The sequence below is a fragment of the Loxodonta africana genome, chromosome Y (genome assembly GCF_030014295.1).
Source record: "Loxodonta africana isolate mLoxAfr1 chromosome Y, mLoxAfr1.hap2, whole genome shotgun sequence".
Classification (NCBI taxonomy): domain Eukaryota; kingdom Metazoa; phylum Chordata; class Mammalia; order Proboscidea; family Elephantidae; genus Loxodonta; species Loxodonta africana.
The window spans coordinates 4,828,253-4,841,561 of record NC_087370.1 but is presented as its reverse complement, the minus strand read 5'-3'; the positions used below and the strand labels follow the sequence as shown (position 1 = coordinate 4,841,561).

At 47.6% G+C, this 13,309-nt stretch overlaps 1 protein-coding gene across 1 annotated transcript; it reads right to left on the bottom strand.

The window, feature by feature from the left end:
- Positions 1-4,600: 4,600 nt before the first annotated feature.
- LOC135229003 (testis-specific Y-encoded protein 4-like) lies at positions 4,601-6,780 on the bottom strand. The gene is given in 5 exon segments (XM_064278747.1): positions 4,601-4,726; positions 4,827-4,972; positions 5,070-5,181; positions 5,318-5,395; positions 6,520-6,780. Coding segments are annotated over 5 exon segments (723 nt in total).
- Positions 6,781-13,309: the final 6,529 nt, after the last annotated feature.

Sequence of the window (13,309 nt, the reverse complement as noted above, 5' to 3'; positions counted from 1 at the left end):
GGACATGATATCAAAATGAGCTAAGTCGAGTATATTTCTCTGCACCAATAATATAAATTCTGGAAGGAAATCATTAAAACATTTGCACTGAGAACTGATTCAAAGTTTAATACAAAATAACTTTACATTTACATAAGCATAAAACAAACTGGTCACTAATTTACTAGCAATGTCTTTCTATGCTCTTTTTTAGAGGAATGCTGGCCTCAAGGAATTAGGTGGCAAGTGATCCCTCTTCTTCAGTTTTCTGAAACATGTTAGAAGGATTGGTGCTAATTCCTTAAACGTTTGGTAGAATGCATCTGTGAAGCCGCATGGTCATGGGCTTTTCTCTGTGGATCAGTTTTTGATTAGTGAGTCAACCTCCACTTTTCATGTTGTTATCAACAGATGGCTTCGTGTCCCTTCCACCTCAGGGAAACTCCATGCACAACGGAATGAAATTCTCACCTGTTCATCACCTGTTCTCTCCAGTACCTCTCCTGCTTCCTTCCTCCCTCAGGTGGTACTTTAGGGAATTAATGCATAGGTCCTCACTGATGATCTGATAGTAGAAACAGGACAGATGATGCCAGGTTCAGCCCTCATTTCGAAACACAGCTAGGAACATACCAAAGCCATTTCTGACCCTACTTACAGAGGCCCACCTCAGCAATCCTGATATACCCTGAGAAGTTCAGACCAGAAAACTAGTAGAAGAAGTGAAGGCTGCTGTCATGATGCCTGCATCTCTGAGCCTCATGTTCACAGTCCGGAACTATTGGGTTAGAGTGGAATGAGATGGTGTACACCTTGGAGAAAAAGGAGAATGTAGGGAAGGGTCTGGGTCATGTTGACACTCTCCCCTACCCATCAAGGAAGCCACTTCTCACCAGTGATGTTAAGGCCACACTCTTTGATGATGAGTTCATTCTGAAAATAGGGGTTGCTCTGAAAGAGAAATGTGGCTTTTGCATTGGTTATTAGGATGGGTGAGCTTTTCCACCCAGGAGGAAGGAGTAGATGGGGACAGCAAAAACATCTTTTTAGGAGACCTGGCTTTCAGGGAGCCCTGCCCTTCAGGGAGCCCTGCCCTTGTCTGTTTTCATGGAGGAATCCTTTCCCACTCCCCTCCCCCACCTGACCTCTGGCCTGACCTCCAACTTGATCATGTAGCTGAGCATGTCTTCCTCTTCCTCACTGATCACGGCTGACATCTAGGGGTGGTTCATAATCTGCATGGGGTCAAGGAGCTTTCAGAGGCCAGGTGGAGAAGGGCTAGCAGCAGTCAAAGCCCACCTGGGCAGCAACAAGTGGCTGGGATAGACAGTCTCCCACACCTCCTATCATTGCCACACCCACCCCTACTACCCCACAACCATGTTCTTCCTCTCATGTCCCTTGGGGCATTGAAGTTGGCCTTTGTGCTCATCTGAAGCTCTCCGAAGGCTTGCAAGCAGTCTCTCTCCTGAGACTCCTGAGCTCTGTCTCCTCCGTGCTGTAGGCTGGCTGAAAACTCCTACCGTGTGCATCTGGCCTGTCGGGTAACTCCTGCTGCTGACAGTGTCCGGGTCTTTGAGCCATTCTTCTGCTTTCTGTGGACTCTGCACCTACTTCCCCGGGAAGTTCTTTCCTGCTAAGTACAGAACCTAAAGATTCACTAGCAGTCCCTTGGCCAGTGTCTCCTGGCCACTTGTCTTGGCTCTTTGCCCTGACCTGTGCCCTTCCAAGTCTCTTCGCACCAGCCCCACCCCCTTCCTACCTCTTAGCCCTCTCTCCACTCTGCACCCCTTGGAGGCCGTTGCGACGCAGCCACAGAATGGATACTGCTTGGACCCAGAATGCACTGGGTGATCAGTCTTCTCCGGTCCAGGTATGGCTTGCAAGTCTGCAACAGCTTACACCGCAGGCCAGAGTAGGCCCTGCTGGCTCTGGCGTTCAGCTCTATTGAACAACCTCCCGGGAGCGCCCGAGGCTGCAGGGTGCAGGCCAAGGCTGAGCCAGCTTGGGCTCGGGTTCTTCGCGGTGCTCCTGCTACTTCGCCTGTTCCTGCTCCTGCGCGTCTCCCATGGCCACAACCTCCACCTCCGGCGTTCCATCCCCCGCCACCACCACCTCCTCCTGCGTTCTCCACTCTCCCCCTCCCAGCCCCGCTCTCCTCTACCAGCACCCCACAGAAGTCGGCGGCCTCTTCAGGCGTCTCGTCCTTCCCTGCGCACCTGCTGCGACCTGCTCCCGCTTGGCGCTGCAGCTCCCCGGGGGCTGCTCCACGGGACACCTTGCACACTGTCCCTCTAAAGGGCCACTTCGCAGGCCGCTGTCCTCCCAAGGTCCCGGGGCAGCCCGGCTTCCCCAGGCCGCGCCTCACTCACCATGGGGTCTGGTGGCCGCTGGAGCAGGTGTCACGGGGACGGTAGACCGACCTGGCCCGGGTCAGCCGCTCTTCTCAGACGCGCCCCCTGGTGGATACAGAGCGCGGGCGCCTATCCCCGGCTCTGCTGGTAGTCTGCACACTTCCGGCGGGAACCAGCTTTGCCCTGCCCCAGGAGGTTATCCTGAAGGGGACCAATTCCGCCTCCCACTCAGAGCTGCCTCTGAACTACCGGGCCCCAGCCTGCACAGGGTGCCCCGCCAAGGACAGAGGCCGTCACCCTGGCTCTCCAGATGCAAGGTGGCTGACCCTCGTCATCAGCGCTGCAGCAAGTCCAGGCTGCTCCTGCAGGCACGGGGTGGCGCCTCTCTACTGTGCCTGCCACCACTTGTCGCTCAGTCCTCGGTTGCAGACAGGCCATCACATGGCTGAAATCGGTGCCCCCCACACAGGCAGCCGACACCTTGCCCGTTCTCACCCCACCCAGCCAGAAACTTTCCTGTGCTGACTGTGGCACAGGACAAGTGCTTCCTGCTGGAAGCCTCCTCCTCTCCCTACTTTTCCCACGCACTTCTCCGTTGGCCCACCTGAGGCCACCCTGAGGACCCTGACTCCAACAGACGGAATCGTTAACAGAAACGGCAGCAAAGAAGGGAGACTGTGAGATGAACAGGACTGGGAGGCATTGGGGAGTCAAGGAAGAAAAAATGCATGGCATAAAGAAAAAGTGAGAAAGAAAGAGACCGGCCAGGTGTGGGTCTTGGGATTGGGATGGCAAAGAAAGAAACCAAGAAACAGCAGAGAAGGAAGGAATCAATGAAATGTCAGACCTGACAGGACCTTGGTCCCAGTGACTCACCTGATCTGACAACCTAACTGCAGCAATTCAGAGGATTCAGTCGCCAGGCCATGCTACCGCTCCTCAGCAAAAGTACCCAGGGAGGAGCTTTGGTGTCCTCTGACCAAATCATTGGTAGGGAAATCGGGTCCCACAGTAGGCTGGTCATTTCACATCCTTGTTCCTACTGTGTGTCCCTCTGTGTATTTCTCTTCTCATTACTTTCTTGCCTGAGTCTCTGTTTGCCTTTCTTCCTCTGTTGCCCTATCTAATAATGCCAGGGAAGGTTAAAGCAGGCCCATAACGGACCCCTTCTCATATACTTGTTGGCCTGAGACTGGGAGCTGCTAGGGAAATCCCTCCGTCTTTTGTCACATTAATGTGCGTGAATACATCCAAGAGAAACCACTGAAACGTTACCAGACTGCCAGACCCTGCTCATTAAGCCCATCCTTCCTTTTTCAATTAAAAGCCTTGAGCCCCCAATAAACTGGCATCTCTTTCTCCTCCTGCTCCCAGCTACTGTCCTATGGAAAGACCTGTATCCTCATCTGGTATCCGAAAGCCTGTTGAATCCCTTCCCTCTAGCTTTATAGTCCTGACTCCCTCTATACACTGAGACTTTCTGAGCAGTTATTTCGCAAGTACAACGTCAGGAGTTGTTTATTCCTTCAAGTCACCATCTATCTCACACATGAAACTCACACTTAAACACTGACAGACACTTGGAAGTGTTTTATTTTTCAGGTTCTTTCAAGGTTTATCAGCATCTCAGTCCCTTTTCATCTTCTACCATCCAACTACTTCTTCACTTCTCTCCTGTTACACAGGATCCGTGCTGATTATTCATTTTCATTTCCAGATCTAAACTGGCTTCTTGGATTTTTTTTTTTTTTTTTACTCCTTTAGGTGAAGTTTGATGCTGCATCATGTTCATGCCAAGTGCTGGGAGTGGTCTTGATGACACATACACACACACACAACATATTTTCATAGAAATATATTAAATACTGTGTTAACTCTTCACGGACCTTCCATTCCATATTTGGGATCTATTACATTTCCTCCCACAAAAATTCAAAATGATCCTCCACAATCTTGCACAACTGCCTCATGGAAATTAAATTCTAAGGATGACTCACTGATAAAGATTTATGGACATTCGTGGAAGGATGGTAGGAGGACGTGAGCATGAGCCAGACTTCCAGGGGTGGTAGGGGGGGTGAGGGTACTTTTATAGCCATGAAATGATAGTCCAGAGACATGTTAATAATGCATCCTTATTCCCATCTGAGCAACCCCATGGGGAGCCATACCCCTTCCTGCGGTTAACTTTTCCTAGCTATAGCCTATTTTGCACTACATTTCTCTAATGTTCCTGTCTTAGACTGACTCTAGGTGTTCCTAGGTCCCTAGACAACACTCATGTCAATGCCCCGTACCATGGTCCTCATCTGGTCTCTCCCCATTCCTGTCCTGATTCTGTCCTCCCTCAGGTAGTACTTCAGGGGATTAATCCATAGGTCCTCACTGACGATCTGGTAGTGCAAATAGGAAGATCATGCCAGGGTCAGCACTCATTTCCAAAGTAGCTGGGAACACATCAAGCCATTTCTCACCTTATCTACAGAAGCCTACCTCAGTAATCCCGTTATACCCTGAGAAGTTGGGAAGAGAAAACCAGTTGAAGAAGTTAACGCTGGTGTCGTGATGCCTGTGGCTGTGAGCCTCACATTCATAATTCTGGAACCACTGGATCGGAGTGGACTAAAATGCCATATATCCTGGGAAAATACAAAAATGGACGAAAAGGCCTAGATCATGTTGGCCTACAAAACACCCCTGACACTTTCTCCATCCATCAAGGAAGCCACTTCTTACCATTGATGGTAACATCGTATTCCTTAATGATCACTTCATTCCAAAAATAGGGATTCCTCTGAAAGAAAAATGTGGCTTCGCAGCCGTTATTGGGATGGATAGAATTCTCCACCTGGGAGAAATGAGCAGATGAGGATGGTGAGATGTCTTTTCTAGGAGAGTTCCCCTTTTGGGGAGACTAGCCCATGCCTGTTTCTATGGATGAATCCTTTCTAGTTCCCCTTCCCCACTCGAGCTCTGGGTCTAACCTCCAAATTGATCAGGTAGCGGAGCATGTCTTCGTCTTTCTCACTGATCAAGGCTGACATCTGGGGGTGGTTCTCAATCTGCACGGGGTCAAGGAGCTTTCTGAAGCCAGGCACAGAAGAGGTCACAACAGATAGGCGCATCTGGCCAGCAACCAGTGGCTGGGGCAGGCAGTCTCCCAGATCTCCTGTCATTGCCACACCCACCCACACTCCCCATTAACCATGGTCCACCATCATGTGTCTTGGTGCCTAGTTTTGCCCTGGCCTTTGTGCTCATGTGAAGCTATCTGGAGGCTCACACACAGTCTGTCTCCTGAGACTCCTGACACCTGTCTCCCTGTGTGCTGTGATCTAGCCCGACACTGCTACTGTCTGCATGTGTGGTGTCCTGGCTCTCCTGTGGCTGCCTCTGGTCTCAGTCAGGATGCTGGGGAGAAACCCTTAACGCCATGTGGCCTAGATGAGCCCCAGGCACTTACCATGAGTGCTTCGCTCTGTTTGAAGCTCTGTCGGGTTCCTATGAGGCAATGAGGGGGCACACATGTGAGGGCTGTGGAGAGGGGGCTGTGGATGCAGAGGCTGGAGCCGGCTGGTGTGTGGTGCTGAGGTCGTGTAAATGGCTGCTCAGCAAAGAAAACTTGAGTAAGGAGAACCTTGCCTTTTGGAGATGAGGAAATGCTAGTGGCTGACTGCAAACCCTGGTGTGGGGGGGGGGTGCGGGGGCGGGGGGGTTAAGTGCTAGGGCTGCTAACCAAACGGTTGGCAGTTCTAATCCACCAGGAGCTCCTTGGAAACTCTATGGGGCAGTTCTACTCTGTCCTCTAGGGTCGCTATGAGTCTGAATCGACTCCACAATACTGGGTTGGTTTGTTTGGGTTCTTTATTTTTTTTGATTTTTAGTGACTGACTGGCACTGGCATTCAGGTCCTCGGAGCTGTTCTCATGCTGCCTGTGGCCTCTGCTCCTAGTCCCTGGGAAGGTTTGTCCTGCTCAGGATAGGGCCAAAACATTCACCTACAGTTCCCGCCTAAGGGTTCTCTTAGTGTGGATGCTGGTCTGGCTCTATTTCCCTACCTGTGTCCTCTCTGGATGCCATGCACATTCCCCACCCAACTTTCTGCTCTTTTAACCCTCTTTCCTCACCCACCTCCCACCACTCGGAGGCCTCAGGGAGACAGACACAGAAAGGATATTGTTTTGACCCAGAATCCTGGGATGCCCTGGATGATGGCGCTTCTGTGGTCCAGGTAAGGCTTGCGACTGTGCACCTGCTTGTGCCTCAGGCGAAAACAGGCCCTACTGGCGTTGGCGTTCACGGGCTCCACCTCTAACTGAAGGGCCTTCAGGGCCTGCAGGAAGTGCTGGGTGCTGGAGGGTCCAGGCGATGGCCGGGCCTGCTTGGCCTGGGCCTGTTCGCGCTGCTCCTGCTCCTCCGCCTGCTCCTGTTCTTTCACATCCTCCATGGGCACGACCTTCACCACCTCCGTTATATCCTCCACCGCCGCGACCACCTCCTCCTCCTACACCTCTGCTCCCTCGTGCCCGGCCATGCTCTCCTCCAGCAGCACCGCACGGAAAATGGCAGACTCCTCAGGCGTCTCGTCCTGCGCCTGCGCACCAGCTGCGGCCTGCTCCGCCTTGGCGCCGCAGCTCTCCGGGGGCTGCTCCCCGGGACACCCCGGGTACGGTCCCTCTAAAGGGCCACTTCGCATGGCGCTGTCTTCCCAGCCTCCCCGGGCAGCCCTGCCTTCCCCAGGCCGCGCCTCACTCGCCATGGGGGCTGGTCGGGGGCTGCGGGAGCGAAGACCTCCCGGGGACGGTAGACGCGCCTGGCCCTGGTCAGTCCCTCTTCTCAGAATTCTCTGCTCGTGGAGAGCGACGTTGGGTGTCAGCAGGTCTCTCTGGAGAGAATCTCGGCACTTGGCGGGAACGGGCATTGTCGCGCCAATGGGCGACGTCGCCAAACGCAACCAATCAGTGACGGCCAGGGGCAGAGACTGCTCCTACTCCCACCCCGCCCCTTGCCTCGCTCAGACTCAGGGCAGCCTCTGCACTACTGGGGCCAGCCTGCAGAGGGTGCCCTGCACAGGACAGAGGGAATCATCTTGGCCTTCCAGATGGAACGTGGCTGGTCCGTGGCCATTAGCGCTGCAGGAGGTCCAGGCTGCACCTACAGGCACATGGTGGCACCTCTCTATTGTGCCTACTTTGAGAGGTACTCATTTGTCTCTCCGTCCTCAGTTGGATACCCTGGTGGCGTACTGTCTAAGTGCAGCAGTTGCTCACCAAAGACCCGGCAGTTCAAATCCACCAGGCGCTCCTTGGAAACCCAATGGGGCATTTCTACTCTGTCTTCTAGGGTCGCTATGAGTGAAAATCAACTGGAGGGCAACAGGTTTTGTGCGTGGCTCCTCAGTTGGGGACAACTCATGACGTGGTGCCCCATGCGGAGAGCCTGCATCATAGGGCTTCCTCACTCCACCCAGCCAGAAACCCTCCTGTCACATCTGATCTCCAGGAGAACTGCTCGCAGGCAATCTCGCCTTGATGGCTGTGGCTGGAAGCATCGTCTTCCCAAGCTCTCCCCATCACATTCCCTTTGGAGCCTCAAGACCACCTACCGCGACCTTGAAGCCCCTCCGCCATCAGGCTGCTTGTTAAACAAACGGTGGCAGTAAGGGTGGCTGAGAACCCAAACCAAACCCCTTGAATTCCAGTCAATTCAATCCTTAAACCTTAGAGAAGCTCAGTCATATTTCTTTCTTAGATCTGACACAGCAAGCCCAGTATTTTGAAGTCTGGATCAACACACCCCGCTAATTATCCTCAGGAAAACTAGCCTGAGGGACCGCTTTATTATCTTTCAGTCAGAACCCTTAGAAGGACTTGGGTTACCACATTAGCATTTAGAATGCTTGTTCGTTTTCTCTGTCTGCGCTTTTCATTTTCTTTTCTTATCTGAGTTCATTTATCTTTCTTTTTGTCTTCCCCTTTTTTTTCATTGTTGAATAATAGGAAGACTATAAAGTAATATTCCACAGGTTCCTGCTTAATCTCTGTATTTTCTAAAGCAGGGCGTAGGCATAGTTAGTTGCACAGATTCCTTCCAAACCTCTCTGCCATTCTCTCTGACTTTCACTGAACAGAGAAATAGCCAAGGGGAAGCCAAAGTAACTGCGCATAACACTTTGATCCCTTGTGTCATACTCAGGTTGTTCTCTTGGACATTCTCAAGCCATGTGCCCACCCACTTAAAGGAAAAAAATTACCTCCCAGTCACTTTTGACTCGTGGTGACCTCATGTGTGTCAGAGTAGACCTGCTCCATAGAGTTTTGAATGGAAGATTTTTTTGGAAGTAGAGTGCCAGACCTTTCTTCCAAGGTGCTTCTAAGTGATCCCCCAAACTTTTTGTTAATAGCCAGTCATGACGGGCATCTGCAGAATCTTGGACCCTCTAGTATGGCAGATGTGGAGATAAAAAGTTTATGTGGAACATACAAATACATACAGCAAAGCAGAGTGGGTAATGAGAACAAACTCTTAATGGATGCATTACGTAAAGACCTTATTGAAAACTAAATTAATCAGAGGCTGGAGTTGTTGGCTAGAGTACTCAGCAAAATTTTCTGTGTGTTTTTATTTTGTGTTAATTTTATTGTGGTAAAATACACGTAACATAGTTGTTGCCACTTCAACTTTTTTCTTTTTTTTAGTTTACAATTAACCGACGTTAAGTACACTCATAATACTGTGACAGCAATTACAAATATGTATTTCCCGGATATTTTCCTCATCTCAAATAGTCACTCTGTACCCAGTAAACAATAACTCATTGGCCTATTCTAGATACCTGGTAAAAATGGAACTGTAAAATACTTATCGGATTTTGTGTGGCTTCTTTTACTTACATAATGTTTTCGTTATTCATCCGTGTCATAACATGCATTACGAGTCCACTCTTTTTGATGGCTGGCTAATATTCCATTGCACGTAAGTATCATATTTTGTGTACCAGTTCGTCTGTTGACGGACACTTAAATATTTCCACCCTTTGGCTATCGTGAATCATGCTTCTATAAACATTGGTGTACAAATACCTGCTTTAGTCCTTCAGTTCATTTCTTTGGAGTTTGTACTTAGGTGTGTTATTGCTGCTTGCTATGGTAGTTCTGTTTTGTCCATTTATTATGTTGTTACTTATTGATCCAGTTGTGAGGATTTTTGTTTTCTTTATGTTCTTGTGTAGTTCATACTGAAAGCTGTAGTTCTGATTTTCATCAGTAAGTGCTTCCAGTCAGTCATCTTTGCTTTCATCAAGCTGGGTTGTGTCCTCCCACTATTGCAGGTTGTTAATGGGTCTTCCTTCAATCCTGATGACACATTCTTGTTCATATAGTCCATCCTCTCAGCTTAGTCAACATACAGATTAAATACATATCATGAAAGGATACGACCTTGATGCATGTGTTTCTGATTTTAAACCACAATTGACACCCTTGGAAGCAGCAGGCAAGAAATCAAGCAGCGTATTGCCTTGGGCACATGTGCTGCAAAAGTCCTCTTAAAATTTTGAAAATCAAAGGTCATTTTTGAGGATTGAGGTGTACCTGAACCAATCCATGATGTTTTCACTTGCCTTATGTGCATGAGAATGCTGTACAATGAATAAAGAAGATGGAAGAAGAGTCGATAGCTTTGCAGTATGGTTGGCAAAGAATATAGAATATTCCATGGATGGCTAGAAGATCGAACAAATCTGACTTGGAAGAAATACAAACTGAATGTTCCTGACACCAAGGTTAGAGAGAGTTTGTCTCATCTACTTTGGACATGATTTCAGTTGGGACCAGTCCCTGGAAAATGACATCATGATTATTAAGACAGAGAAACAGTAAAAAAATAGAAGACTCTTAGTCTGATGTATTGACATCGTGAAGACATGAATTCATCATCTGTCTTCCTTAATGATTTCCAGCTTTCCCATGCAAAGAGATGATTGAAAATGCCATGGGTTGGGTCAGGCACACTTTAGTTCTCTAAGCAGCATCTTTGCTTGCTAACACTTTGAAAAGGTCTTTTGCATCAGATTTGCCCAATGCAATTAATTTCTTGACTGCTGCTTCCATGGGCATTGATTGTGGATTCAAGTAAAATGAAATCCTTGACAACATCAATATTTTCTCCATTTCTCGTGATGTTGCTTATCAGTCCAGTTGTGAAGACTTCTGTTTTCTTTATGGTGAAGTGTAATCCCTACTGAATGCTGCAGTCTTTGGTCTTTTTTAGTAAGTGCTCAAAGACCTCTATGCTTTCGTCAAGCAATGTTGTGTCATGCATATTCAGGTTGTTGATAAATCTTCCTTCAGTACTGTTGCTACATTCTTCCTAAGTCCAGCTTATGGAATTATTAGTTCAGCATACAAATTTAACAAATATGGTGAAAGAATACACTGCTGGCCCACAAGTTTCCTGATTTTAACCCACTCAATATCCACTTGTTCTGTTCTAACACTGATCTTCTCTCTATATACCAGTTCTGCATGAGTGCAATTAGTGTCCTGGAATTCCCATTCTTCACAGCATCATCCATCATTAGTTATGATCCACAGAGTGGAATGCCTTTGTACAATCAATAAAAAAAAAAATAGGTACACATTTTTATGGTATTGTCTGATTAGCCAGGATCATTCTGACATCATCAATGATATGCCTCATTCTACACCCTCTTCTCAATATGGCTTAATTTTTTTTTTTTTTTTTTGCATTTCCCTCTCACATTTCCACTACAACTGGTTTTGAATTCTTTTCAGCAAAATTTTACTTGTGTGTGATATTAATGATATAGTCTGATAATTTTCATATTCTGTTGGATGACTTTCTTTGGGATGGGCACCAATAAGGATCTCTTCTATGTAGTTGGCCCAGTAGCTTTCTTCCAAATTTCTTGACATAAACAAGCGAGCACTTCCAGCATTTCATTTTTTTGTGATATCACCCTCAATTGGCATGCTATCAATTCCTGGAGCTTTGTTTTCCACCAATACCTTCATAAATATTAAACGTTTCATTAAATGTTAAACGACACAGAAAGCATCAAAGGAGGCTGGAAGGAATACACAGAGTCATTATACCAAAGTCATTAAACCATTTCAAGAGGTAGCATGTGATCAGGGACCGATGGTACTGAAGGAAGAAGTCCAAGCTGCTCTGAAGGCATTGGCAAAAAGCAAGGCTCCAGGAGTTGATGGAATATCAATTGAGATGTTTCAACAAACAGATGCAGCACTGGAGGTGCTCACTCATCTATGCCAAGAAATATGGAAGACAGCTAGCTTCCTGGCCAACTGACTGGAAGAGATCCATACTCATGCCTATTCCCAAGAAAGGCGATCCAACAGAATGTGGAAATTATAGAACAGTATCATTAATATCACACACAAGCAAAATTTTGCTGATGATCATTCAAAAACGGCTGCAGCAGTATAATCGACAGGGAACTGCCAGAAATTCAGGGCGGTTTCCGAAGAGGACGTGGAACCAGGGATATCATTGCTGATGTCAGATGGATCCTGGCTGAAAGCAGAGAATACCAGAAGGATGTTGACCTGTGTTTTATTGTCTATGCAAAGGCATTTGACTGCGTGGATCATAACAAACTATAGGTAACACTGGAAAGAATGGGAATTCCAGAACACTTAATTGTGCTCATGAGGAACCTTTACATAGATCAAGAGGCAGTTTTTCAGACAGAACAAGGGGATACTGATTGGTTTAAAGTCAGGAAAGGTGTGCATGAGGGTTGTATTCTTTCACCATACCTATTTTATCTGTATGCTGAGCAAATAATACGAGAAGCTAGACTATATGAACAAGAACGAGGCATCAGGATTGGAGGAAGACTCATTAAAAACGTGCATTATGCTTGCTGAAAGTGAAGAGGACCTGAAGCATTTACTAATGAAGATCAAAGACCACAGCCATCAGTACAGACTACACCTAAACATGAAGAAAACAAAAATCGTCACAACTGGACCATTGAGCAACATCACGATAAACGGAGAAAAGAGTGAAGTTATCAAGGATTTCATTTTACTTGGATCCACAATCAATAGCCATGGAAGCAGCAGTCAAGAAATCAAAAGATGCATTGCATTGGGCATATCTGCTGCAAAGGACCTCTTCAAAGTGTAGAAGAGCATAGATGTCGCCCTGAAGACTAAGGTGCGCCTGACCCAAGTCATGGTATTTTCAATCACATCATATGCATGTGAAAGCTGGACAGTGAATAAGGAAGACCGAAGAAGAGTTGGCGCTTTTGAATGGTGGTGTTGGCGAAGAATATTGAATATACCATGGACTGCCAAAAGAATGAACAAATCTGTCTTCGAAGAAGTACAATCAGAATGCTCCTTAGAGGCACGGATGGCAAAACTGTGTCTCATGTACTTTGGACATGTTGTCAGGAGGGATCAGTCCCTGGAGAAGTACATTATGTTTAGCAGAGTACGGGGTCAGCGGAAAAGAGGAAGACCCTCAAGGAGGTGGACTGACAGTGTGGCTGCAACAATGAGCTCAAGCATAACAACGATTGTAAGGATGGCGCAGGACTGGGCAGTGTTTCGTTCTGTTGTGCGTAGGGTCCCTATGAGTCGGAACCAACTCGACGGCACCTAACATCAACAACCTTCACTGTAGCCTGGACTTCTTCCATAAGACCGTCAGTTCTAATGGTTGAATGTAAACCGGTTATTTTACGTATGGTATATTCCTTCCATCTTCTTCTGATGATACCTCTAACTTTTAATAGTTTTCCCATAGAATAATCCATAATCGCAACTTAAGGTTTCAAGATTTTCCTCAGTTCTGTCAGCTTCAAAAATTGTGCGTCTATTCTTCTCTTTTGATTTTCCAACTCCAGGTCTTTGCACATTTCATAATAATAGTTTAATTTGCCTTCTCAAGCTGCCTTGTGAAATATTTTGTTCAGCTCT